At 46.3% G+C, this 27,755-nt stretch overlaps 1 protein-coding gene across 2 annotated transcripts in view; it reads left to right on the top strand.

Annotated features, from left to right (window-relative positions):
• LOC309376808 (uncharacterized protein) overlaps positions 1–27,755 on the top strand; it is a 44,299-nt gene that overhangs the window by 4,780 nt on the left and 11,764 nt on the right. For both annotated transcript variants that reach the window (XM_081923647.1, XM_081923648.1), the window contains 11 exons: positions 7,021–7,095; positions 8,998–9,047; positions 9,597–9,650; positions 12,963–13,113; positions 14,689–14,771; positions 16,187–16,315; positions 17,832–18,113; positions 19,823–19,980; positions 22,808–23,022; positions 25,077–25,144; positions 26,675–26,842. In XM_081923647.1, coding sequence (XP_081779773.1) covers positions 7,021–7,095; positions 8,998–9,047; positions 9,597–9,650; positions 12,963–13,113; positions 14,689–14,771; positions 16,187–16,315; positions 17,832–18,113; positions 19,823–19,980; positions 22,808–23,022; positions 25,077–25,144; positions 26,675–26,842 — 1,433 coding nt within the window. The remainder of the gene's footprint in view (positions 1–7,020; positions 7,096–8,997; positions 9,048–9,596; positions 9,651–12,962; positions 13,114–14,688; positions 14,772–16,186; positions 16,316–17,831; positions 18,114–19,822; positions 19,981–22,807; positions 23,023–25,076; positions 25,145–26,674; positions 26,843–27,755) is intronic.

The raw sequence follows: 27,755 nt of genomic DNA, 5'->3' as shown, positions 1-27,755 counted from the left end.
GTGGAAGGACGTATTCTTAATAGCCGGCAGAAGCCTGGCAGAAGAGAAGGGTTTTCAGCAGCAGGCGTTTGGCACAGAAGGTGCCCACTGAATTTCTTGCTAGCAGGGTATTCCACAGGACTGGGCTGCTTGTAACAGTCTGACTGAGGCGCCGTTTTTAATGACATGTTGCAGATACACCTACCAAAAACCCAGGACCAAACAGCAGCCTGGAGAGGGACTCTTTGGTGTCCACATTTGCTAATTGGGGAGGGTTTCCCTCAGTTCTCTGGCTTCAACAGCTCTGATTTCAACCGCAGCCTTGGTGATTGTTCCTGTATTACTTTTCCCAGAATGCCTAGGGAAATGCCTCCTTCTGGGCCATTGCAGAGAAGAAAACCCCCAAACCCCAATTCTGGCCCTTTCACCCATGCCAGATTGCTCCTTTGAAGGAAGGGCCATAGTTTAGTGACAGAGCACCTGCATTGCATGCAGAAGATGCTGGGTGGTGTAGTGGTTAGAGCGTCACATTAAGTTGTGGGAGACCAGGGTTCAAGTTCCCACTAGGCCAGGTGACCTTGAGCTGGTCACTGCCTCTCAGCCTAACCTTCCTCGCAGAGTTGTTGTGGGGATTCAGTGAGGGTGGGGAGAAAACCACACCCACCAGCTTGAGAGCCAGTGTGGTGTAGTGGTTAAGAGCGGTAGATTCGTAATCTGGTGAACCGGATTCGCGTCTCCGCTCCTCCACATGCAGCTGCTGGGTGACCTTGGGCTAGTCACACTTCTCTGAAGTCTCTCAGCCCCACTCACCTCACAGAGTGTTTGTTGTGGAGGAGGAAGGGAAAGGAGAATGTTAGCCGCTTTGAGACTCTTTCGGGTAGTGATAAAGCGGGATATCAAATCCAAACTCTTCTTCTTCCTTGGAGAAAAGGCTGGGGCAGAAAGGCAATCTGTCAATCAATCCCTGGCATTTCTAGGTAAGGCAGAGGTAAAGAAGCCCGAAAGCCTAGGGAGCTGCTGCCAGCCCGTGCTGACAGTACTGAGCTCCATGGGCCAAAGGTCTGGCTTGGTGTAAGACAACTTCCTGCATTCCTTTCCAGCCCTCCATCTGATATCCAAAGGGTTTCTAAATGTTTTTCCTGCATGCTTTGCTTGGGGCCCGGCTGTGAGCTCTGGCATTCTGGCTGAGCGCCAGTTCTGGTAGTTACGGCTAGAGATGCCCGCTCTGCTTTCCCAGCTGGCTACACTTTTCTAGAATAGAACTGTGGAGCAGGGGAGAGAGAGAGAGAGAGACCCTCAAAGGTCTTCTAATCCCATCGCCCAGACCAAGCTTGAGGAAAAGCCCTGGCAGAGACGAGCTCGAAAAACGTTTGAGCTGCGGTTGGGGGCAAAAATCTTAGAAGCATGGAAGAAGAAAGAAGTATAAATGGTTTCCCTCTGTGTGTGCATAAGTCACATACGGATAAAATCTCCCTTGAATAGCAAACTCGGCTGCTGAGTGCCAATCAAAACAGAGCTGTTGAGAAATATAAGGGGAATCTCAGCGGACTTGGGAGAAGAGTGAAATTGGTAGAGGTTCGAGACACCCTCTAACACATGACCCTTTAAAAGCAAACAGACCTAAGGGTGCAAAAATCCCAAAACACCTCCTCAGCCTTTTAAAAAGCTCCATGAACACTGAACATTTTTAATGCAAGCAGGGGGCAGGCAGATCTGGAGGCAGGCATGACTGGGGCACATTTAAAGCCCATGGCTTCCCCCCAAAGGATCCTGGGATTCGTACTTTAGCCATCCCAGAGAAGCAGTTCTGAGCACCCTTAACAAACTACAGCTCCCAGGATTCCTTGGGGGAAGTCACATGCTTGAAATGTATACTGGGTTACGCAGGTACCTGAAACAGAACCATTTATTCCAGGTCCTATCGGGCAGCATGGAAAGGATATGCAGGCATATCTTAAGAGGCTTTTAAAAATTGCAGAGGGCATTCTCCCTTCTCTCTCTCTCTCTCTCTCTCTCTCTCTCTCTCTCTCTCACACACACACACACACACACACACATGCGCAAGAGGGAATGATTTTCCCCTAAGAGATTGTTCCATGACTGGGTTTAATCCCCTTCTGTCAAACTCCCTTGACCATCATTGCTGCATCTTAACAGGATGGCAACTGGCATGTGCCCCCCACCCCTGTGTGGCTCAGTGGCAGAGTGTCTGGTTTGTCCGCAGAAGGTCCCAGGTTCGATCCCCTCCCCCCTGAAATCCTAAAGAGGTGCTGCCAGTCAGTGTAGACAACACTATTCTGAATGAACCAAGGGTTTGACTCAATATAAGGCAGCTTCCGATGTTTCCTCGAATTTTGAATTGGTTCACTCCAGGGATAGATACATCACTCCTTCTTTTTTTTCTGAGTGTGTAAATCAGCTCTTAGCTGGCTGGCGAAGTGTCTTCTCCCCCTCTCTTCCCTTAGAGATCACTTCCAAAATGGCAAACAGACAACAAGAGAGAGAGAGAGGAATGTTCTTAAATTCTGCGGAAAGCCTGCGGGAATGGTTATTTCTCCACGCTGAAGCCTGCTGGCACATCTGCCTTGCTGGAAACGTTAACAAAGAGAAGAAGCTCTCTCTGCAAGTTATTGCTCCTGGGGGATTTTTTAAAGAGGCGTTTTAGTAGCTGCTCGTAATGGCTGGATGGGACAGCAGCCAGCTCAGCTCATAGTTCTGCAGTTCTCTGCCTCTTGGAGCCTCCTGCCCCCTCCTCACATCCTTATTTTTGCTCTGTTCAGTTATCTGCGGTGCCTAGAAAGACAGGGCAGTGTGGGCTAGTAGTCAGAGCAGGCGTGGGGTGAAAACCTTGGTCCCTCAGATGTTGCTGAACTACAGCTCCCATCAGCCTTAGCTAGAATAGCCAATGGTCAGGGGAGATGGGAGTTGTGGTTCAGCAATGTCTGGAGGGGCAAAGGTTCCTCATACTTGGAGGAACCTCTCAATCATCATCTCATGTGGCTGACTGAGAGTTGGGCAGTCCCCACCCCCCATCAAAGTTGAGCGGGGGGGGAGGTGTTAGTGAAGCACCACATAGGAGGATTGAACTTTCCACACACTGGCTGATGAGCAGAGGGTTCAATCCTGCTGGCTCAAGGGGTCTGCTTCATTGGCACATTCAGCAGTATTGAACAGTATTATTTTTTTTTTTATATACATACAAACATGCAGACATACCCTGCCCACTCCGGGCAGCTTCCAACAGAATAATAATAATAATAATAATAATAATAGTGATAAAAGATGAAACATTAAAAACTTCCCTAAACAGTTACAGATAGGTAGCCGTGTTGGTCTGCCATAGTCAAAACAAAAATTTTTTCCTTCCAGTAGCACCTTAAAGACCAACTAAGTTAGTTCTTGGTATGAGCTTTCGTGTGCATGCCTCTGAAGAAGTGTGCATGCACACGAAAGCTCATACCAAGAACTAACTTAGTTGGTCTTTAAGGTGCTACTGGAAGGAAAAAAAAAATTGTTCCCTAAACAGGGCTGCCTTCAGATGTCTTCTAAAAGTCAGATAGTTGTTTATTTCCTTGACATCTGATGGGAGGGCGTTCCACAGGGCTGGAATCACTACTGAGAAGGCCCTCTGCCTGGTTCCCTGTAACCTCACTTCTGGCAGGGAGGGAACCACCAGAAGGCCCTCAGAGCTGGGCCTCAGTGTCCAGGCAGAACAATAGGGGTGGAGACCCTCCTTCAGGTATACTGGGCTTAGGCTGTTTACTGCTTTAAAGGTCAGCACCAACACTTTGAATTGTGCTCGGAAACATACTGGGAGCCAATGTACATCTTTCAGGACCAGTGTTATATGGTCTCAGCGGCCACTTCATCACCAGTTTAGCTGCCGCATTCTGGATTAATTGTAGTTTCCGGGTCACCTTCAAAGGTAGCCCCACTTAGAGTGCATTGCAGTAGTCAAAGTGGGAAATAACCAGAGCATGCACCACTCTGGTGAGACACGGGCAGGTAGGGTCTCAGCCTGCGTACCAGATGGAGCTGGGAGACAGCTGCCCTGGACACAGAATTGACCTGCACCTCCATGGACAGCTGTGAGTCCAAGATGACTCCCAGGCTGCGCACCTGGTCCTTCAGGGGCACAGTTACCCCCTTCAGGACCAGGGAGTCCTCCACACCTGCCCACCCCAGCAGTATTGAACTCCACCAAGGGGATACACAGGCAGGTGTGGTTTGGGAAAACTAGTCTCCAGGCTGGAAGTTCCCCACCCGCTAGCCCAAAAAGCCACTGTCACCTAACTATTACCCTCCTCTTCTGCGTTGGGTTAGGGTTCTGTTCCCGGAAAGATCATATTGGATAAACTGGCTAGCCAAACAGACAATGTCATCGCTGTGCCTTTTCAAGATCTAGCCTAGAACTGCTCCAAAACTTCTCAGCTTACACCCACCCCAGTTAAAAGCAAAAATATATTCTGGAGCTTCAACCTTCCATGGAGAGTATTTGTTAACAACAACCTCCTGCTGCATTTCACCACCTGCGGTTACAGTGGGAAATTTCAGGTGTGGATCCTGCCTATTATGTTTTAATCTAGTGGAAGGGAGCGATGGGCTCAGACCTTGGCTTCTCCTAGTGTTCCTCTCTATCCTTTTGTCTTCCTTCAGTCCAAGAGTCTTAACTCTAAACTAACAAGAGTGTTCGTTGCATCAAATATTATAGAGGCCGAAATTTCTCACAAGAGTTAATTCCTCCGAATTCCCCCCCCCCGACTTTTCAAAAATTAAACACCCTTTGCACATTTCACTGACCCCCACCCAAATGTCTGTGGCTCTTTTTTAGCTGTACATAGAAGAGAATACTCTGAGGGGAAACCTTGGGAGTGATTTCAGCTTAGCTTGAGAGTCTAACTATCTTTACGTTGAAGGAGAGTTTGTGAAATCCAGAGAGGAGAGTGAAAGGCAGGCGGTTATATCATGCGGACGGTTCGTTGGGCGTAAGAAATCTTTAGTGTGAGCTGGGATAAATTCTCAGAGGACTTGTTCATATCCTGTCACGTTGTGCCTGGCGAGACTCTGTGGTATGCGGCTCAAAATACATCCTTCCGTGCAAGGCAGGTCCGTTCTGAGGCACCTCTGAGGGGGCAGAAACAAATATATACCTCTCTCTCCTATTTGGGGCACAGATAGGTGGACAGACAGAAAAAGGACAGTGGTGATTCCCCACTCTCAAATCCTAGAGGGTGACATTACAGATAGTGCCCTCAGGCACACGTGAAATTGGTGGGATATGCATGTGGGGTGGAATGCAAAAAAGCCACAGAATTTGGCTGCGATAAAGGTAGCTTCCTGAGAATCTCAGCTTCTGCATTATAAACGGCGCAGGTTCCTAGTCCTTAGCGTACTGCTGCTTCCGCTTTGTGCCTGCCCTTCGTACCTGTTCCCTTCAATCATGTATATATGCCTTCCCTGGTCCAGTTTTGCAACCCAAAAGAAGCATCTCCCTTGTTGCCACTTGGAACTCCAGAATACGGGTGCAATTGCAGGGTATAGCTGTCAGTTGGATCACCATAGAAATGCGTCCGCCTCTCCCCCATGTAACTTAGTCCAAAACAGAGCTCTGTGTCTTACCGCCCAAATCCATCGAGGCTTCATCAGAGAACGAGATCCTTGGGCTTGGCTTTTCCCCACCCCCCTCACCAGAAAGCCTGCTGCTCGGTAGGGTTCCAAGTGCCTTTAAAAGTGCATTAAAAGTCATTGTTAAACATCCATGAAGGTTGAAAGGGATGCCTGGAGGTCCTTTTCACTCAGCAGCGAGAAATCAACTGGAGCCTTGTACTTGTTCTTTCTTGATCAAAGAAAGAAAGAAAAAAGGAGAGGGAGAGAGAAGGAACTCATCTGTCACATCAAATGCAGATTTTAAACTATTTTTGTTCATATTTTGCCCTCCCTTCCTCTAGCATGCTAGGTTTGGCTTGTTTGCCTCCATCACGCTGAGTGTTCTTGTATTTCCTGGGCCTCTGGCTGTGATTTTTGTGGGTTGGGGGGGCAGGGGGCAGGTGGGGGGCAGGGAGACACACAAAATGTCCTTGCCTTGAGACATTTATGACCTGAAAGAATGCCATTTTGGTTGGATGTGTCGTGAGCAACGCTTATTCCTCCCCACCCTCCCCTCTTTAAACGAATAAATAAAGTAGTATATTGTTTCGCTCTTTCTTTGAATGGCAGGAAGATCAGGGCAGCCTTTGAATATGGGGACCCTTCAGAATAACCCTATACCCCAGTGTGTTGGCTGCAATGTGTCATAGCCGCAACAATAGTGCATCAGCGGTTGATTTATACCAGGCCGTCTGCACGTCATACTGCTCTGTTAGTTGTTCTGATGTGCTTTCCCAGTGTTACCACATGAGGGGCAACTTTAGAGCTATAATGCAACAAAATCGGGATGGAAAAATAAAACAAGGAACGTTTACAACGTTTACAGACTAGAAGCAAAGGGAAGGTTATCCACAATCTCAGGAACCGCCACGCAAAAATACGGTTATGATATAACAGTGAGTTGTCAAATGCCTAGTGAACAAACAACTACAGTGGTACCTCTGGTTACGTACTTAATTCATTCAGGAGGTCCGTTCTTAACCTGAAACTGTTCTTAACTTGAAGTACCTCTTTAGCTAATGGGGCCTCCCGCTGCTGTCGTGCCGCCGCTGTGCAATTTCTGTTCTCATCCTGAAGCAAAGTTCTTAACCCGAGGTACTATTTCTGGGTTAGGGGAGTCTGTAACCTGAAGCGTATGTAACCCGAGGTACCACTGTATTTAAAATATATAGTAGATAAAGCGGGGGAAATGGCAGGATAAATAACACAGAGACACCAAGCAGGGTTGTTCTATATGCATCCTTTATGCTGACAACCTGAGCTTTGGCACAGAACCCAGGTTTATTTATTTGTCTTTAAATCCTCGTCTGAAAATCACTTGGGTAGAGGGCGGGTGTTGTGAAGTTTTGCCGCTTCATATTGGTTTTTCTTTCCTTCTCCTTCTCTCCCCCTCAGTTGTTTACGAACACAGATCACGGCTAGAACGATCCTTGCAGAAGGAACGAGGGGAACACAAGAAAACAAAAGAAGGTAAGGTTGTGGGGGGGTTGCCTGAAGTAAATTCGAAGAGGCGTTTCCTCAAAACAGCAGAATACGCTGCTTTGGAAAGGGCCTTTTCGGTGGCTGCTCCCAAATGTTGGAACTCCTCCCTCAGGAAGCTAGATTGGCTCCTCCTTCTTGTCTTTCCGCCGGCAGGTGAAAACTCTTCTTGTTCCAACAGGCTTTGGGGAACTGCCTGCTTTTCATAAAAGGCTTAGCACTGTTTTTATTGTAATTATCAGTATGGTTCTACTAGATGTGTGTGTGTGTGTGTGTGTGTGTGTGTGTGTGTGTGTGTGTGTGTGTGTTTTAATTCAATCAGTGCTTAATCATTTTTAAAGTGAAAATCTGAAAAAAAAATGTTGAGGTTTTTTTTGGGAACAAAATTACATTTCTCGGACGTATGGCAGCCCTAGCAAAATGGATGCTGTAGCACTAAGCTATGAGCCTTGTCAGAAACACTGAAGCTGCCCCATGCCGAGTCTGACCATTGTCCCATGCTAAGGTTTCCTCCTGTCCTGTATAATACAGGATTGTCCCATATTTCAATGTAAAATTCTATGTCCTATTCACTACAGGAGTCAGTTTGTCTTGTATTTCCGTTTTGCTGATTCTCTCTCTCTGTCTCTCTCCCATACCCTCCAACCACTTTGAAGCCAAAATCCAGGACGCCATCTTGCCATTTTTTGCTGTGAGAGCGAGGTGGCCATTTTGGTTGCCATGAGCATCTTGTTTTCCCAGTCCAAAAAAGCACTTTTCCACACACAGCACCCCCAAATGCATGTTTGGGGGCACTGCACGAAATTGCACCCCTGAAAATTTGGGGGGAGGGGGAATTTCACCGCGAAATCGTGTGAGATCGTGGCAACCAAAATGGCCACCGTGCTCTCACAATAAAAAACAGGATGTCCTGGTTTGGGACACTTAACGGGGTATGCAATTCCCCCACCCTGTCCTGTATTTTGCCAGACCAAAGTTGGCAACCCATCTAGCTCAGTATTGTCTGCACAAACAGGCAGCAGGGTGTCGGGCAACAGACATTCCTTACTTGGAGGTGGCGGGAATTGAACCTGGCACCTCCTGTGTGCAGTTCAAAGGCTGCATCACTGAGCTACCATCATTTCCTCTGTTGCAGCCTTCATTCCCAGACCTCTGGGGTTTTGTGCTGGTGCCCCAGCGCTCAGCCGCATCGCCTTGCTAGAAAAGAAATAAGCATTTATTAAAAGGCTGACTCGACTCTTGTGTCTCAGAGCTTTTGCAAAAAATCAATATAGTAGTTGTTCTTCTTGGGAGCGTTTCTGAGAGGGCTGCAAGTGATCTCTAATTATCTTGGATAAAGATGTGGGCTTCTGTGCTGTGTGCGCTGGGTGGCTAATCGCCACTTGACGATTGGAGAAAAAGTGGCGAAGGATTTTTGGTCATAATTGAGGGGTTTTAGACAGCAGGAATGGGGAATCTTGTACTAGAACTCCCAGCATCCCGGGCCATCAGTCATACTGGATTATACAGCATTGTATAGTATGATTCTTCTTCTTCTTAGACTAAAATCCCGCTAGGCTGCCTAATATATATGTGTGTAAGTGAGTACAAACAATTGTTGTTATTGTCAGCAACACAGAGTGTTTCCACTGGTGCTCCTTTCAGACACGGGTTCCACTTTGAATTCTTTTCTGAAATACGATGGTGGATAGGCTTCTGCATTTTTAAACTTTGGATTTCTAGTTAGTTGCTTGTCCAGGGATTTCATAAAAAAAATTTTTTAACAGTGGGCACATTCCTTCCTATTAGGTTCACAGGCTTTTAAACAGCTTCCTCCTTCAAATGTAAACCAGATTCTAGTAAATTCCGTCTCAATAATTTCCCTGATTGTTCTCCCTCTTAACCCCCTTTTAGATTTTTTAGTCTACAAGTTAGAAGCTCAAGAAGCCCTCAACAAAGAAAAGGTGGGTGAAATTAGAATCCTCTGTGGGTGTGAGAGGGAGGTGGGGTGGAGAGGGATAGAAGGGGTTGGGAGGGGTAAAAGGGGGAGGGAGAGAGCCCAAGACTTGCCGATCAGAAGGTCGGCGGTTCAAATCCCTGTGACGGGGTGAGCTCCCGTTCCTTGGTCCCTGCTCCTGCCAACCTAGCAGTTCGAAAGCACGTCAAAGTGCAAGTAGCTAAATAGGTACTGCTCCAGCGGGAAGGTAAACGGCATTTCCATGCGCTTCTCTGGTTCACCAGAAGCATCTTAGTCATGCTGGCCGGCTCCCTCGGCCAATAAAGCGAGATGAGCACCGCAACCCCAGAGTCGGCCATGACTGGACCTAATGGTCAGGGGTCCCTTTATTATGTTTTTACTGTAATTTTTACTGTCGTTAGCTGCCCTGAGCCCAGCTCTTGCTGGGGAGGGCGGGGTATAAATAAAAATTATTATTATTATTTTTATTATTATTATTAACCGCTTTCGGTCATTTTGGTTACTGACAGTTGTGCTTGTCACTTTTTCCTTGCAGCAAGATTCCATGAACAGATATGGAGCCCTGAGTTCTCAGCATAAGATCCTGAAGGTAAATGGACCCTGGTTCTTTTTGTCACAGGAATCTCAGCCATTTCTAGGGGTGGGGGAACCTGCCGCCCTCCAGACGACAACTCCATCATCTCTAAGCACTGCATTCCCACGCTCCTCTCTAATACTACTATTAATAATAATGGAGTATGGTGGAAGCATCACAGAACAATGTGGAATGTTGTCTGGATGGTCTGGTATTAACCCACCGTTATTGTGTAAATGGCATGTGGCAGAATTTATCCACTCAAAAAGAACAACCCAATCTAGAGCGGTCCCTACACACTCTGGGGAGGGTGTCCAGAATGACTGCTTGAGAAACTGGCCCTAACATTTGTACACAGGTCTTGCCATCCAAACGCAACATGCTCTCAGGAAGTTGTTTGTTAGGCTTGCATCTGCATAATGAGTTGCCGATTTACATTGATTCCTATGGGTAATATTTTAATGCGTTTCCAGCCACAGAATTTTGAACCCAAAACACCACACAAAAACCTTGAAACCTTGCAAAAGGCAAACAAGGAAGGGGAAAAAATGCTCTCTTATTTGTCCAGTCTCTCCTGCTTCCTCCCTTCTAAGTCTATGATTATATAATTCAGTGCCTATTTATGTGTTTGTTTAGGCAAGGCTATCCAGGCCTGTAAAAGTTACTTATATGTATTTATTTTAGCTACTGTTGATTTTAATCATCGTTTGGATGTTTGAAAATGCCTTTATTATTTTACTTTTTAAATCAAACATTTTAATGTTTCATGTGATATTTTTTATAAACAGCTTAGAGCTTTTCATACAATCGTGCAGCACACACACACACAAAATATAGTTTAAATAATCTTCAGTGGGTCTATTTTGAGTAGTATCGGATGGAAGCTTTAGATTCTGTGAGATAAACCAGGCCCATATTGTGGCTATTGGTACACATTTAGCAGGATTTATTATTGTTTAGCAGGATTTATTATTGTTGTTAAATTTTGTTAATTTATAATTTTATTGTTTTATCTTTTTTGTAAACCACTTTTTTTTTTTACAAAAGCACTGTATACGTTTTAAATAAATAAATAATAGAAACAAAAATCCTCTAAGTGGTTTGCGCAAAAGCATATAAAAGACTCATTTTAAAATACCAATAAAATAAAAACTTTAAAAACAAGCAAACATAAAAAATCTGTTTGAAAGGACAAAAGCTCAGTGAAACTCCAATCATTAACATTTCCCAATGTGTTTTTTAAAAAAACTAACACACAAGGTTTAAAAAGCCCGAGAGAGGGAAAGGTGGGAAAAAGTCTGTCTTTGTTAGTTTCCTTCTGGGTCACTTAACCCAGATTTGTTATGCTTTCACTGTTAATAGATTCTGAGTACACACTCTTTAATTTGGACTTTTACAGTGCATTAATTGGCTACAGGGATTCTAGTTTCTTTTTTTAAAAAAGTAACCAATGTAAGACTGAAGATGGTGGTGGTGATTTTTTTACCTGCCCTTCATCGCAAAGCCCCAGGGAGGATTGCAACAATATAAAAATACAATATTAAGATGTGTTAAAACAAAAGAGTATCATTATTATTACCATTGCCTTTGCTTTATTAGTTGCCTTCCAAACCACTGCCTCAAGGCAACTTACCTGCAACAAAACTAAAAACACAAAAACAGCAAATATGTTTAAAGCAAGACTGACAAGTGGAAAATTGTGATGAAGACCCCATTATTCAGCTGGGGAATACTTCGATTGTTTCCGGAATAGCTCAGCCTTTCTTTCTATGACTGAACTGAGAACCCCCATGTGAGTTTATAGCCCTGTCTTTCTCTGCCCTTTCCCAAGCTAGGGACCTCTAAAAAACACCGGGGAAAACCCTTTCGCACGGTGCCACTGACCCAGAATTCACCTCCTTCGGTGTTCCCATAGTAACCTGCAGCGATCGTGCTCTGCTTGGCTTGGCAGCACCAATTATATATGTAGATCGATGGGTGCACAGGTGAACCCCTGGCCCCTTATAGACAATGGCTAATTCTTCACAGCCACCCCAGTTTTGGAGGCCAGCTGGGCAGGGTTGGGAGAGGGAATGCTTGGGAGAAGAGAAGGGAAGAAATGGTGGCAGCGGGAACGAACTGCTGTCTTCCAAGGCAGCCATATCACTGAGTCTTGCCTAGTGGTCCCAGTAGTTTGGATGACGGCACAGTATGTCTTTCTGACCTGGGAATAAGCCTTGTTAAACTCCGTGGAGTCTGGGGAGAAAACCAGCATAGGAGCGTACTATAAAAGTTTACCCCGTTGGTACAAATGAAGCTCCCACTCCAGTTAATCAACTTGAATCTTATCAATCAGTCAACTTGAATCTATCAGTCAGTCAACTTGAATCTATCAATCAGTCAACTTAAAAGCTGCTGTTGCTGAGAAGGCTTATCAGCCAGTTAAAAATCAAACAACTGATTGGTGAAGTGATTGAATCTGAATAAATCACTTTGGCCAAATTGACGTACAAACCGCGCGATAAGGACAATTGTGACTACAAGGAAGAATGGGAAGTTTTTACAATATTACTTAAAAAGACAACAAAATGATCTAGACTCCTTGGCAGGTTTTGAATAAACATCCACAAATTTATTAGTTGAACACGTGATAGATAAGGCAAGGATATGTACAATTTTATAACATGCAGAGAACAATTTGTGCAAAGAAACCAGAGAGGGGAGCTGAGGGAAGTTGATTATTTAGACTGATAATTTGTTATGCTGAAATTGTTTTAATTTTTTTTAAGAATCTGAACAAATCACGATACAGCTTTAAGCCCTAATGTGATTAGAGAGCCTTTGGAGGTAAAATTAGAAACATACAAGTGGGAGCTGCCACAGAATGTTGCAGCATGGAGTATTCCAGTTCAGGACACTCCATTCCATTCTTGCCTTTCCTGCTTTCCTCTTTTTTTTCTTGCCACCTGCCTGTCAGCCTTCTGTGGCCACTGACCCTGCTCACTCCTTACCAGACATGAGTCCCCACAACCTTGAGGATCTTACTGTATTCCTACAAACCTTGGGGTTTCTTCCAAACCTAAGGATTCCTACTATATATATGGCATGGATGGTACCATTTTGACTGTATGAGTGCTTTGAGAGTTTTGTTTACAATCAAATGGCACGTACATTTTATGAAACAAACAAGCCATTGGCACTCATTTCTAGACACTGTAGGTACTGATTCCTTGTTATTGATTTGGAAAGGTTCTGAATGGGGGAAGATGTGAGTGTGTCACACAGGAGTCTCTCCCCCTGCCGCTCCTGCCCTGCCTCAGTTCTAATTTTTATTTTTCCTTGGATTAGAATCAGCACGAAGATGTCAAGAAGCAGCTTCTCGACCTGCAGATGCAACACAACGGGCTGAAACTGGAACACCGCAAGATAACAGAGACCCACAACCAGAAGTACTCCCAGCTGCAGAGGGAGAAGGAAAGCGAGGTGGGAGGTTTGCAAGGTGAGTGCAGGATCTTGCATTTGCAGAGAGGATGGGAGAAGTCAGCAGCAGAGATTTGGGTCTCCTCCTTCGACTCCAGACATAGGGTCATCCACCCACTCGCCCCATCACCCCTTTCCCATCATCAAGGGCTATCTTCAGACGCCACACAATAGCCCTTCTGTTAGTGTGGTAGCATGCGGGTGGCGTTGTGCGTTAAACCACAGAGCCTAGGACTTGCTGATCAGAAGGTCTGCGGTTCGAATCCCTGTGACGGGGTGAGCTCCCGTTGCTCGGTCCCTGCTCCTGCCAACCTAGCAGTTCAAAAGCACGCCAAAGTGCAAGTAGATAAATAGGTACCACTCATGCAGGAAGGTAAATGGCGTTTCCGTGCGCTGCTCTCATTCGTCAGAAGCAGCTTAGTCCTGCTGGCCACATGACCCGGAAGCTGTACGCCGGCTCCCTCGGCCAATAAAGCGAGATGAGCGCCGCAACCCCAGAGTCAGCCACGACTGAACCTAATGGTCAGAGGTCCCTTTACCTTTACTTACACTTTGGAACTCCCTGCCTATTGACACCTGGCAGGTTCCTTCATTGTATTCTGCATTGGGCAGGACTGGATGACTTCTTGCAACTTCAGTTTCTAAGGCAGCTACAGCCATTCTCAGATCGGGAAAGCTTGACCACGATTGTCCATGCCTTGGTGATCTCACAAGCTGGAGTACTGCAGTCCACTCTGCGTAGGGCTATCCCTGATCTGGTTGCAGCTGATGCAGAAGATGACGGCTATAGGTCACTTGTGGGAATTGCATAGAATGCTTTGCTTACAGGACTCGCACTGGCTGCCCATTTGCTGCTGGGCCAAATTCAAGGCGTTAGAACTAACAAGCGAGTTCCTATTTAGCTCAGGACCACCTTGCTTGAGAGACCACCTTATCGTTTATACACACAGTAGCTGCGAGAGATTCTCCAGCAAGGCCTCCAAAGCCCGCTCTGAAGTAACGTGGAGCAGGGATTTAGCTGACCTTCTTCTGCAGAATAGCATCCCTGTCAAAATAAAACCGGTGTCCACTTCACTTTCACAGAACAGTTGAACTTGTTTTTCCTCCAGCAAGCTCTCCCGGCTGAATAAATGAGTCTTTGCCATGAGTGTCCATCTCTTAGGATTTTTCGTTTAAGTGTCCCTGTTGCTTTTGTGTTTTTAGCTATTTTATGCGTAAATTGCCTTGAGAAGGTGATTGATAAATCAACTGCCATAACTGCAACTCTGCAGTTAGCTTGGAAACCTAAATACAGTGGTACCTCAGGTTAAGAACTTAATTTGTTTTGGAGGTCTGTTCTTAACCTGAAACTGTTCTTAACCTGAAGCACCACTTTAGCTAATGGGGCCTCCCACTGTCGTTGTGCCGCTGTGGCGTGATTTCTGTTCTTATCCTGAAGCTAAGTTCTTAACCTGAGGTACTATTTCTGGGTTAGCGGAGTCTGTAACCTGAAGCGTTTGTTACCTGAAGCGTCTGTAACCCGAGGTACCACTATATTGGTATTTAACTGGAGCAACGTGTGATTATTGTCATTTATCTTCCCTCCCACTTGCAGATACAGTTTACAAGCTCAGGGAGGAGAGCAAGTTGCTTCGCAAAGCCCACCAGGATGTTCACTCACAGCTTCTCAGTGCTCAGGTAGGCTCTGGGGATGGGCAGCACGGTGTAGTGGTTAGAGCACTGGACCAGGATGTGGGCAGGCAGGGTTCAAATCCCCACTTGGGCATGAAGCTCAGTGAGTATAAAATGGGAAGGGAGACAGCAATGCACACCATCTTGCTCCCCTTGGAGAGAAAGCTGGGATATAGATGGAATATACCATATTTTTCGATCTATAAGACGCGCCTAGTTTTAGAGCAGGAGAACAAGGAAAAAAATGTTCTCTCCCTCTCTGCTCAGTGCCTCTCCAGCAAAGCGGGAGGAGAAATGGAAGGGGCTCCATGGAGGAGAAACGGAAGGGGCTCCATGGAGGAGAAACGGAAGGGGCTCCATGGAGGAGAAACGGAAGGGGCTCCATGGAGGAGAAACGGAAGGGGCTCCATGGAGGAGAAACGGAAGGGGCTCCATTTCTCCTCCTGCTTCGCTGAAGGGGCGCTGTGCATCTTTCCCTCTCTGTGCAGTGCCCCTTCACCTAAGTGGCAGGAGAAACAGAGCCCCTTCCATTTCTCCACTTGCTTTTCTGAAGGGGTGCTGCGCAGTGGCTCTCCAGCGAAGCGAAGCCAGGAGAGCAAGAGGGATCATTCCCTCTTGTTCTCCTGGCTTCAATGAAAGCAATGCGAAGCCTCTTGAGCACAGCGGAAGCGCTCCCGCTGTGCTCAGGAGGCTTCCGGCGGCTATCCCTGAAGCCAGGAGAGCAAGAGGGATCGGTGCGCACCGATCTCTCTCACTGTTCTGCCTTCAGCGAAAGCTGCGTAGCCTGCATTCGCTCTATAAGACGCGCACACATTTCCCCTTACTTTTTAGGAGGGGAAAAGTGCGTCTTAGAGAGCAAAAAATACGGTGCATATTCACTCAGTGATTCATAGCGCTCAGCCACAGTGGCCTCCCTGACATTATTACCGCCTCTCTCGTTGTGAAGACGGTGCCCCATTTTTGGAATTTTTTCAAGGGTGAAGTGTTCATACAAGTTACCAGTGACTGTAAACTGCCCAGCTTCCCCCTTTTTTCCTGATGGCACCAGGGAAGAAAATTGGGGAGTGGGGCAGAGAAGAGGCAAAGTATATTTCTAGGTGTGCTGGAAAGAAAATAACAGCATATGTTAAGTGCAGGTGTTCAGAAATGTGGGGGGCAAAGGAGGCATGGCCTCTCTGTTTACCCTCTGCCATCCCCGTTGCTGCTCAGCATCTTGTGAAGATGATGAATTGAATTCATATTCTGCCCTTGTTGGGAGCCTATTGGGAGCTGTCCGGGGTCCTGATTCCTGCCCTGATTGACCTGCCCAGAAGAGCCTTAGCTAAAAACATCCTCACTGGAGAGAAACGGATGGTCTCTTCTGTCCAAAAGCTCTTGTTCTAACTCCTTTGGGGGCCCTTTCTCCTTTGGTCTGCTTCCAGGTCCAGATGGAAGAGTTCAGGCAGCTCAAGGAGACCCTTCAAAAGATGCCGAGCTTTAAGGAAGTGGTGGGGGGCAAAGCGCAGCCCCCAGGACCAGGACTTGGCATGTTGCAGATTGTTAGGCCAAAGGTAGGATGTCTCGATGTCCCTCTCCCTCCTCTCTCACTTTCCAAACCTTAGACCCAGGGGAAAGAGCTTCACACTCGAGGAGGGTAATAATAATAATAATAATAATAATAATAATAATAATAATAATAATAATAATAATTGTACCCCTCCCATTTGGCTGGGTTTCCCCAGCCACTCTAGGCAGCTCCCAACAGAATACTAAAAACACGATCAAACATCAAACATTGAAAACATCCCTAAACAGGGTTGCCTTCATATGTCTTCTAAAAGTCAGATACAGTGGTACCTCGCGTTAAGTACTTAATTCGTTCCGGAGGTCTGTTCTTAACCTGAAACTGTTCTTAACCTGAAGCACCACTTTAGCTAATGGGTTAGGGTTAGGCTGCCGGCGCGCCACCGGAGCACGATTTCTGTTCTGAAAGTTCTGAAAGCAAAGTTCTTAACCCGAGGTACTGTTTCTGGGTATTGGAGTCTGTAACCTGAAGCATATGTAACTCGAGGTACCACTGTAGTTGTTTATTTCCTTGACATCTGATGGGAGGGCGTTCCACAGCCCCTCTGCCTGGTTCCCTGTAACTGCCAGAAGGCCCTCGGCGCTGGACCTCAGTGTCCAGGCAGAACGATAGGGGTGGCAACGCACCTTCAGGTATACTATGCCAAGGCCGTTTAGGGCTTTAAAGGTCAGCACCAACACTTTGAATTGTGCTCAGGAACATACTGGGAGCTAATGTAGGCCTTGCAGGACCGGTGTGATATGGTCTTGGCGGCCACTCCCAGTCGCATTCTGCCGCCTTCTGGATTAATTGTAGTTTCCGGATCACCTGCAAAGGTAGCCTCATGTAGAGCGCATTGCAGTAGTCCAAGTGGGTAAATGTGGCCCTCCAGGCCTCTCTGCCTGGCCCTCGAGACTCTCTCCAGGTGACACCTCCTCTCCACAGGCCACAACTGCCTTTGCCGGTCTGGAATTTGCTCTTGCACTCATTCTGTGCCTTGCTTGTCTGGATGGAAAGGGGTGGAAGAGTGTTTGTAGAAACAGAGCTACTGTACAGAGGTGACATTCACATTCGTTGACTTGCCTGCAGCTGGCATGTGGCCCCTGGAAGGGAGTGTGGCCCTCGGTTTCCCCACCCCTGCTGTATACCAATATCAAACTCATTCACCGAGGCTGGATTCTTATGTAGGCAGAATGGCACCATGCAAATGCCATAGGGAGATAGTATCCGCAGGTCTAGAGGAACCCCAGTTTTTGAACTGTCATCATTATTATCTCTCGGAATGGGGTGTCAAAAGGGAAAATGTCCAGTGAAGGTAGAGCATGCTCAGTGAGCATGGAATGCTGAAAAAACCAAGGAAGGGGAACGGAATGGCATGTTCTAGATAAGGGCATGACTCACGGACTGGCGGAAAGCACTCCATACATTTTGTTGCAGATCCCACTTGTTCTGGATGAAGTGCAGTTTCTGAGGAACCTCTTCCTGTCTAAGCTTGTATTTCCTGTGCCCCCCCCCCGGTCTAGGCCTCACTAGGCAATGAAGCAAAACCACCCCAGAGTCCCTTGGGGCAAGCTGCAGTTCCAGCAGGGAGTTCCCCTGTTGCTCCGGCCTCTAGCATCAAGCAGGAGGGAGAAGCCATCTTGCATGAAGGCAACGGCAGGCCTCAGGGCAATGTGCCGTTTGGCCAGGTGGCCCCGCCCCACGAAGCCCACCTGCCGCCTCCGGCCTGGCCTCAGGCGGGGCAAAGGGATAACCCCATAGTCCGCTTCACGAGGATGGTGAATAGCGTGCAGAATGGGAACCAGGTAAGAATACTAAAATAATATAGAATAATTTTTTTTAATGTTAAGATACACTTTCTTCAAAAAACCAGAGCTATTCTTACTAGGTATTTTTACAACAGACATACCAAAGGACAATAAGGGAGTTTTTTTGTACGCAGTAACGGGTGCCAGGATAGTGACTGCAAAACATTAGAATAGTAACACAGTTCCAACAAAGGAGGAATGATTAATAAAATTAAGCGAATATCTCGAATTGGCGAAATTAACAGAAATAGTAAGAAATCAACCAAGTGGAAAAATCAGGAGAGAATGGGATGTCTTTACAAATTATATGAAGGAGGTTGGTTCCCCAAATTATGACTGGCTTAGTCTAGACTATAAATTCCACAGGTAAACAAATTGTCTCTCTATTCATACAACTGTATTCTTCTTTGTATGTATGTATTAAGTATACAGCAAATTAATAATAATAATAATAATAATAATAATAATAATAATAATAAGAGTACTCAGTTGCCTCCAACTCAGAATTTTACTCAGAGTGGACCCCACTGGAATTAACAGACATCATGTCTGTTAACTCTGATGGGTTTGCTCGTGAGTAGGACTAGCAGTGCATGCAACCCAATATTACTGCTACTTTGTAGGTCCAGGGTTGTGCAGTGGTTAGAGCGTTGGGCTGGAAATTGGTTCAGCCAAATTCAGATCCTCCACTCAGGTGCTGGGTGACCATGGGCCAGTCCCTGCGTCTCAGCCTAACCTACCTTGCATGGTTGTTGTGAGGATAAAATGGGAAGAGGGAGAATCATAAATACCATCTTAAACTCCTTGGTGGGAAAAGATGAGCTATAGATATAATCTATCTATCTATCATCATCTATCTATCTATCTATCTATCTATCTATCTATATCTATCATCTATCTATCTATATCTATCTATCTATCTATCTTAGGTTCAGTGTACCCATTCTGCTGGGGGAGAATTGGGACCAGTCCACGTGACACTTTATAGTGGACTTATGGCTGCTCATCCATGCATTTTTTTAATGCAGCATTCATGCAATGCTGTCTTCATCAAAACACCACCCCATATTATCCCTCTTCAACTTTCAAATTTGCATTTATTGAGAATATTTGTACCCCAAAGCTCCCAGAGAGGCCTACATGTAATCCATTTGAAGCAAGGCAGTCCCTGCCCGCAGACTTAGCAATCTAAAAACAGCAACATCCACGAAACTCAAGGTAAAAGGGACATGGAGGGAAGAGGAAAGAAGCAAACTCAGGCACTAACTCTTAAACAGTCGTTTTTATGATAGCTGGTGTACAAACAGTTGTGGCTAGGAGATGGTTTGGTGGAGCTGGTTATTGTCAAAGCTGCTGAAATGAACCCTGCTTCCCATATCTCCCACTCTGGCAGTGTGATTTTCTGTGGAAAATCCAATAAGGAAAAAGAAGGGGGGAAACAACCCATAGGAAATGGATTAAAATCTGAGGTGAAAAGATATGCCTTTAAAAGCAGCCTAGGAATCAGCCAGTGATGCTTGTTTTGTGGTTCAGGAAAGCCCCGAGTCCACAGTGAATTGTTATGTGGAAGTGCCCTTTCTCCCCTCAAAATACTCTTCCACAGGGTCTCCCCAGGCCTAGTCATCACACTCAGGCCACTCTACCACACTGTCTCTCCAGCTCTGCTTTCAGGGTATGTGTCCCCCTTTTGCTTTTTCTCTCGGTAGGATCAAAAAGCTGCTCAGAGCAGGCCGGGGGAGAGTGAGGAAAACGTTCATTCTGAAGACATGGCGAACAGTTTCAGACTCGTGCCTGCCTCAGAGGAAGCCCAGGATTTGGAAAAGCAGCCCTCTGTGGGGAGCCAGCGGGATCATGCCGTGCAGAGGTTTGTAGCCTTTGTGGGTTGGGGTTCACGGTCACCCCACCTGTCAGGAGGGAGCCAGCAGTAAATCACACAGTGCAAGTTGGAGTTAACTCTTTGTCAGCAAAAACATGACCAACACAGGAGTGTCAGGCCTAATGAGCACAGCAGCTCATCCCTGGAAGGTCTTACTCCATGAATCAGTTGCCGAGACTGAAAGTCCCCACCTCCCCACAGCTGCCTAAGTCACAGTGTTTCCCCCCAAGCAATCAGAGACTGCGCCTATGTGTCGTCAGTTTCTCTACCCATTTCATGCCTCTTCTAGTTCTGGGAGATCAGAGGGGAGGGGAGCTTGTTGCAGCAGGAGCGGGAGACACTCGTGTCTCTTCCCCAGCCTGACTCATCTCTGCTTCTTGGCCTCTCTCCTCTCGCCCTCCTGCTTCAGCTTCTGACTCTGATTTTGAACTTCCCTCTGCCACAGACTCTCCCAGCTCCTAAAGTCCTGTTACCTCCTCAGCTTCCGACACCACCTCTCCCCAGTCATCTCCCTCTGACCACCACTTCCAGAGTTAATAAATAATAATAATAATAAAATTTTATTTATATCCCGCCCTCCCCAGCCGAAGCCGGGCTCAGAGCGGCTAACAACAATAAAAGTAACACAACATTCTAAAATCAACTCATTCTAAAATCAATTCGAAATCAAATTAATGGCAACCACTGGGCTAGAGTTCTGTGAGGATTACCAAAGGAGGGGGTCAGACTGTGCCTTGGCCAAAGGCCTGGTGGAACAGCTCTGTATTGCAGGCCCTGCGGAAAGATGTCAAGTCCCACAGGGCCCTAGTCTCTTGTGACAGAGCGTTCCACCAGATTGGGGCCACAGCTGAAAAAGCCCTGGCTCTGGTTGAGGCCAGCCTAACATCCCTGTGGCCTGGGATCTCCAAGATGTTTTTATTTGAAGACCGTAAGGTCCTCTGTGGGACATACCAGGAGAGGCGGTCCTGTAGGCACGAGGGTCCTAGGCTATATAGTTCTGAGCCCTCTTCCATTGGTGGTTCCCCAGCTGGTTCATCCCACCATTCCTCTGCATCCAACCAGTCCATGACTTAAGAAGTCTTACTGGATCAGGTCGATAAGGCATCTAGTGCAGTATCCTATTGTCACGGTGGCCTACTAGGTGCCTGTGGGAAGCTTTCAAGCAGGAATTGAGTCTGACTGCGAATATCCCCTCCTGCAGTTTCCAGCAGCTGGTATTAAAAAACTCTCTGCCTCTGTCCTTGAAGGCAGAGCACAGCCATCATGGCTAGTAACCACTGCTAGCCTTATCCTTTGTGAATTTGCATCATTTTCTTTTAAAGTCATCCAGGTTGGTGGCTTTCCGTTGGAATGAATCCCAGAACGCAACTTGCACACTGTGCGAAAAGTCCTTTGTCTATCCTGAATCTTCCAGCCTTCTGTTTAGTTGGCTCTTCACCTGTTCCAGTGTTAATAAGAGACCGAGAAAAACGTTTCCCCTGTCTACTTTCTCCATGCCCAGGCATCATTTCATCTGCTTCCATCACATCACACTGCCTTTTCTCTGATCTTAAAAACCCCAAATGTTGTAACCTGTCCTCATAGGGAGTTGCTCCACCCCTGTCAGCATTTTGGTTGCCCGTTTTTTGACTCTGCGATATCCTTTTTGAGATGAGGCAACCAGAACTTGTTTGAGAATGCTGCGTGGGTGTTTTTGGTTAGGTATAAAAGGCTGACAATCTGTACAGGGTGTTGTAAGCTTCTGGTCTTTAGGTAGCAGGGCCTGCTCAGCACTTCTCATTAAGGAAGCCTTAAGCTGTTTATTTCGAAGGCTGCTTCCTTGTGCTTGCCTCTAATTATTCAGTAATCCATCAGACTCTGTGGGAGAAGTCCGAGCTAAGTAGGTGTTGTTTTTCTTCAAGGTTATATGGAAATATGAAAACAGCAGGTGATAAGTGGAAGCCGAGGAGGATAAGAATATAGTTGGCACTCTCTCTCTTCCCAAAGGCTGGAAAAGAACCATAGGGACATCAATTTTCTCCACAACGGCCATCACTTTCACAGAACACTGCCCAGCCTTGCCCAACCTGGTGCCCTCTGGATGTTGTTGTTGGACTAGAAATCCCCATTCATCCCTGACCGATTGTAAGGTTTTGGAAAACAACAACTGGAAGGCACGAGACTGGCAGAATTCTCAGTGTGGTTTAGCCATCAATACCTCTTCCCAGTGAACTCTGGGAATGGTAGTTCTGTTAGCAGGAGTCTCTTAACAACTCTCAGTGCCCTGAACAAGCTGTCATTCCTAGGATTCTTTGGGGGAAGCCATGATGGTTTAAAGTGGTATGATACTGCTTTAAATCTATAGTGCAGATGGGGCCTCAGTATAAGACACCAAGAAGAAGAAGAAGAAGAAGAAGAGGAGGAGGAGGAGGAGGAGGAGGAGTTTGGATTTGATATCCCACCTTTCACTCCCTTTAACGAGTCTCAAAGTGGCTAACATTCTCCTTTCCCTTCCTCCCCCACAACAAACACTCTGTGAGGTGAGTGGGGCTGAGACTTCAGAGAAGTGTGACTAGCCCAAGGTCGCCCAGCAGCTGCATGTGGAGGAGCGGAGACGCGAACCCGGTTCCCCAGGTTACGAGACTACCGCTCTCAACCACTACACCACACTGGCTCTCTTGCTATGTGTCCCTGTTCCAACTTTACAAAAAGGTGGAAGAGGCAATTCCTGAGAAAGTCTCCTGATTCTTTCTTTCTTTCTTTCTTTCTTTCTTTCTTTCTTTCTTTCTTTCTTTCTTTCTTTCTTTCTTTCTTTCTTTCTTTCTTTCTTCTGCAGCTGGCAAGACATAGTCAACAAGGTCCATGCCCAGGTGGATGAAGAACAGGCTCCTCGTTACCCACAAAGCCTCCACCTGGGCGGCCGACCCGGGCAAGAGCAAGCGATAGCCGACATCAATCAAGCACTGGCCAATCCACAGAGAGGGGCGGGGAAGCTGCGAGCCAGTTGGGAAGCGGGAAAAGGAGGAGCGGATGACGAGGAACTCCATATGGGTATGGGTTCCGGAACTTGTTGTGATCTTAAGGGGGCTGTTATGTGGGCGGGCAGAGGAGGATTCTGGGATTGCTCCATGTGATGTCACAGGGCACAGCCTTCTGCACATGCATGTTTTGGGGTGGTGAGTTGGGAGTGGGAAATGAACTCCTGTCAATGAAATACAAAGATGGGCAATCTGTGGTCCTCCAGTTTTGCCAAACTCCCATCAGTACCAGAAAGTCTGTGGTCCAGTTGCATCTCTGATATAAAGTCTTGTCCAGCCCATAGATATAGATAGATAGATAGATAGATAGATAGATAGATAGATAGATAGATAGATAGATATAGACACACACACACATTTTGTGTGGAACAAAAGCAGGAGATCCAGAAAGCACGCATTCATTCATTCATTCATTCCAGTTCCTATCCTGCCCTCTTTCCCAAAGGAGTCAAGCGCAGCAAATATCAAAATGTTAAAACTGAAAATAAAATGAAATCACTTAAAGGCCATTAAAAAACAACAACAACCAACAAAAAAACATTCAGAACTCAAAGCACATGTGTGCGTGAGAGAGATCCTTTATGATAATGGGGTCATTTGTGTGGGTTTGGCATTGTGCCTTGCACAAATCTCTGTAGAAATACAATAGTCATGGAAGTGGGGTGAAGAAAGCTGGGTGGGGAGGTTGTTTGTCTGCCAGGGGCCCAGTAACCAACTGGCAGGGCCGGGGACTCCGTTGGTTCCCCCTGGGATCTTCCCATCATGCCGTCCCCTCCACTTCTCTGAACGAAAGCTACTTGTTGCCATGACGATAGAGGGAGCATCCATGCTGCGCTGCGTCCTGCCACAGCATCGCTAGGCCCACAAGCAGCCATCTTCACCGGCTCTGCAGCCGGGTGGTTTCCATGGATACCTTGCAAGTCCTGCTCTCACCTGAAGGAAAAGCCCTGACGCCCTGCCCCGGCCGAAAAGCACGTCAATTAACATTATTATTTATTAAATTTCTAGGCTGTCCTTCCTCCCAAAGGAGCCAACTAAAAGTAGAGAAACAACACCATTAAAATAAAATAAAAACCTATTGAAAAGCATTCCAAACATCTGTTTTAAAAAGAAAGAAAGAAAGAAAGAAAGAAAGAAAGAAAGAAAGAAAGAAAGAGAAAGAAAGACAGACAGACAATGGTCATGTTTTAGCATAGCTAATAGATAATTTCCAAGGTTGCTGGGAACAGTCTCTCTCCGTCATCAAATGCCTGGGTGAATAACATTCTCTCCTGAATGTTAATAATGAGGGAGACAGACTCACCTCACTCTGTGAGGTACTCCAAATTTAATCCCCCTGCCTTTCTAAAAGGAATTGGAACCAGCACACAGACAAGATTTATTTTATTTCATTTCATAAGATTTACACTGCTTGATTGTAAAACAAACAAAAATATGCTTCTAGGATCAAGCCACCAATTAGTATATATATTGTACTAATTTAAATATTAACACCTACGGAAAGAATGCTCCTCTGAGTTCTTGTTCTTCAGCAACTGAGAGACTGGACACACAACGGGGGGCGGGGGGGGGAGTAATACAAGAGCCATATTTCTTAATTTGTTCTTTACTGGGGGTTTTTAATTGTAGGTTTTGCTGGGAAAATATATATAAATACATTTTTAAAAAACAAATGCAAGATTGGAAAAGTGAGAAACCAAGAGAAGCTGAAATATACTTTGCCCTTCCCTACTGTTGAGATTGTATATTCTTTGGGGCTGGGATCTTGCCACTTTGGGGGTTGTGCTGCTCCCATTTTCATAGGCTTTGGAGTCGCAGGTTTTAGAAGCAGGGCAAAAATCGGTTGGGAATGCAAACCGTCTGCTTGATGCCGTAATCAATCTTACAGAGCGTAGTTGGGAGAAGTGGGATTTGAACCCACACCTCCCGAAGAGACGATGTTTTGTCAGGTACAGGGCAACAAACAAGATGGATGGTTCCTCCACATACAGGAGCTGACTAGACTGGAGACAGGCATTGTTAAGAGGTTTGACACTTTCACCTTTTTTTTTTTTAACTTTTGTTCAGATGCTGGCATGATTGAGAAAGGAGGCAATTCTCAGCCCCAGAAGGAAGCAGTCATCCAGGAACCAGTGGTAAGAAGAGAGGAAAATGAGATTTTTACATAGTCGGGAAACAACATGTGGTGGCACCCCACTTGTGGAATGCCAGGAAAGCTCGCCTGACACCTTTGTTGCATATCTCCATATATTATTTTGTTGAAATAATTTTTATTTGATTTTAAAAGTATAAAGTTATAACAATACATACACATACACATTTGGAGATTCCTCCGAATCTCTGGACTTCCCACCTTCCCCTCTGTCCTATTACTAAACTTTTTCTACTGCATCTTTCTACACCATCATATTTCCGTATCTTCTAAACATTTTCTAAGGCTGATAATGTGAATGTTTATTTAAATCCTGCCGTCAAGTCTATTGACTTTCTTTGTTTCTGCAAATATAATATGAACGGTTCCCAATCTTTTTCAAAGTCTCTCTTGTCTTTTTCTCTTAGTCTAGCTGTCATTTTTCCCAGTTCTGCAGAGTTCATCAACTTCTGTTGCCATTGTTCTTTAGTTGGTATTTCTCCAGTCTTCCAATTTTGTGCAATCAACATTCTTGCTGCTGTAGCTGTCCAAGTTGGAGGCAGCCTGGCGAGATGGGTTTCCACATCTTCACCACGTGCAGCGTAAAGATAGACTTCCCTGTCTGCCTCCCACCATTCAGTTTCATTTGATAATGCTTATTTTTTAGTACGATGAGGCGGGAGAGAAAAAGCCACGTAGCCCTGGCTGAAATGGGTCAACTCTAAGAACCATAAGAAGAGACTGCTGGATCAGGCTGGTAGCATCCTGTTCTCACAGTGGCCAAGCGGATGCTGCAGTGGGAATTCCACAAATATCACCCGAGCAAAAAAAGCACTCTGCCCTCCTGGCATTCAGAAGCAATAATAATAATTTTTTTTTTTAATTTCTATCCTGCCCTCCCCAGCCAAAGCCGGGCTCAGAGCGGCTAACGACAGTAAAAATAACACCGTTTCCATAAAATCACAATCAATTAATTGAAATACATTCCAAAATCAATTCATTCTAAAATCAACTGAGAGTCAAATTAATGGCAACCATTGGGCTAGAGTTCTGTGAGGATTACAGAAGAAGGGGGTCAGACTGTGCCTTGGCCAAAGGCCTGGTGGAACAGCTCTGTCTTGCAGGCCCTGCGGAAAGATGTCAAGTCCCACAGGGCCCTAGTCTCTTGTGACAGAGCGTTCCACAAGATCGGGCCCACGGCTGAGAAAGCCCTGGCTCTGGTTGAGGCCAGCCTAACCTCCCTCTGGCCCGGGATCTCCAAGATGTTTTTATTTCAAGACCGTAAGGTCCACCGTGGGACATACCAGGAGAGGCGGTCCCGTAGGTACGAGGTTCCTAGGCCGTATAGGGCTTCCGACTGTGAAGGCAGAGTGTAGCGACCTCCTCCGATGAATTTGTCCCATCTTCTTTAAAAGTCATCCAAGTTGGTGGTCAACACTGCCTCCTATGGGAGTGAGTTCCACAGTTTAACTGAATAGGACTAGCATTGGAGACAACTCTGTGTGGGTCCCTCATTCCTTGCTTTCCTGCTCAGGTGCCTGATGCTGCTGACCCTGCCAAAGACCCCAACAATCAAGGGGAAGATGAGTTTGAGGAGGCAGAGCTGGAACGCCCAGACTTTGAAGAGAAACTAGGTCAGGCCGTTCCACTTGGCCACACCAACGGGCCAGCTAAAGATGCAACAAAGGGAAAGATTCAGAAGGTAAAACTTGTGTTTCTTGTTTGGAGTTTGACCCTGGAGCTGTAAAGAGTGTCTGGAACTGGAGGCAGCTTAGATGACAACACAGTAAACCATGGTTTGTTTGGGTGGGAGATGCACCTCAGCAACCCTTGAGCTCCACCTCCTGCTCTTTTCTCCAGCGCAGCCGCAAAGATGAGCTTGGAAGTTTGTGGCTCTGTTTTCAATCAACTGCAGCTCGCCATGGCGTACAGACGTGATAAACCGTGGTTAATCTTAACTGTGCACTGTTACGGGACCTCAGCAGAGCTGTTCCCACCTGATACCCTTTAAAGCTGCTCAGGCTGGTCTGGCCTCTTCAGCAGAGCAAGCAACTGGCTGTTCAGGCTCTCTCAGACCTTCCTCCTCCTCCCCCTCACTTGCCTGTGGGTTATTATCCGAGAGACGAGATCCCCTACCTTGTTTTGACAAGCTGCCAAGCCTTCTCTGTGTCTCCTGTTTCTCCAAGGCTGCATTTTACCTGTCAAAATCTAAAACAAAAATTGGTAGGTAGGTAGGCAGGCTCGGTTTGTTTTGTTTCTTTAAAAAGTACTCTCACACAGTGGCATCCGAGCAGAAAGTGTGGCCCTCTCTAGATGGGTTTGGCTGTAGACCCGGGTGGATCTGAGTGCTGCAGATGTTAGTTTATGGAACTAGCTTGAAATGTGTGGGGTGCAGAGGGAGGGAGAGGGGGGCAGAGAAAGAGAAAGGGAGGAAGAATTATGCGTGTGAGCGCGTGAGAGAGGGGGTCCTTAATAGGCCTTTTCTTGCAATCCTATGCTGTCTCTGACCTTTCTAGGGTCTGATTCTACTTTTGAAGTCCTGAGCAGAGGATTCAGGGGTCACTGTAGGGTTTAGGGCAGGGGTCCGCAAACTTTTTCAGCAGGGGGCCGGTCCA

Source organism: Podarcis melisellensis, assembly GCF_964234715.1.
Source record: "Podarcis melisellensis genome assembly, chromosome: 8".
In the NCBI taxonomy this organism is placed as follows: Eukaryota; Metazoa; Chordata; class Lepidosauria; order Squamata; family Lacertidae; genus Podarcis; species Podarcis melisellensis.
This window is presented reverse-complemented; position numbering and strand designations above follow the sequence as displayed.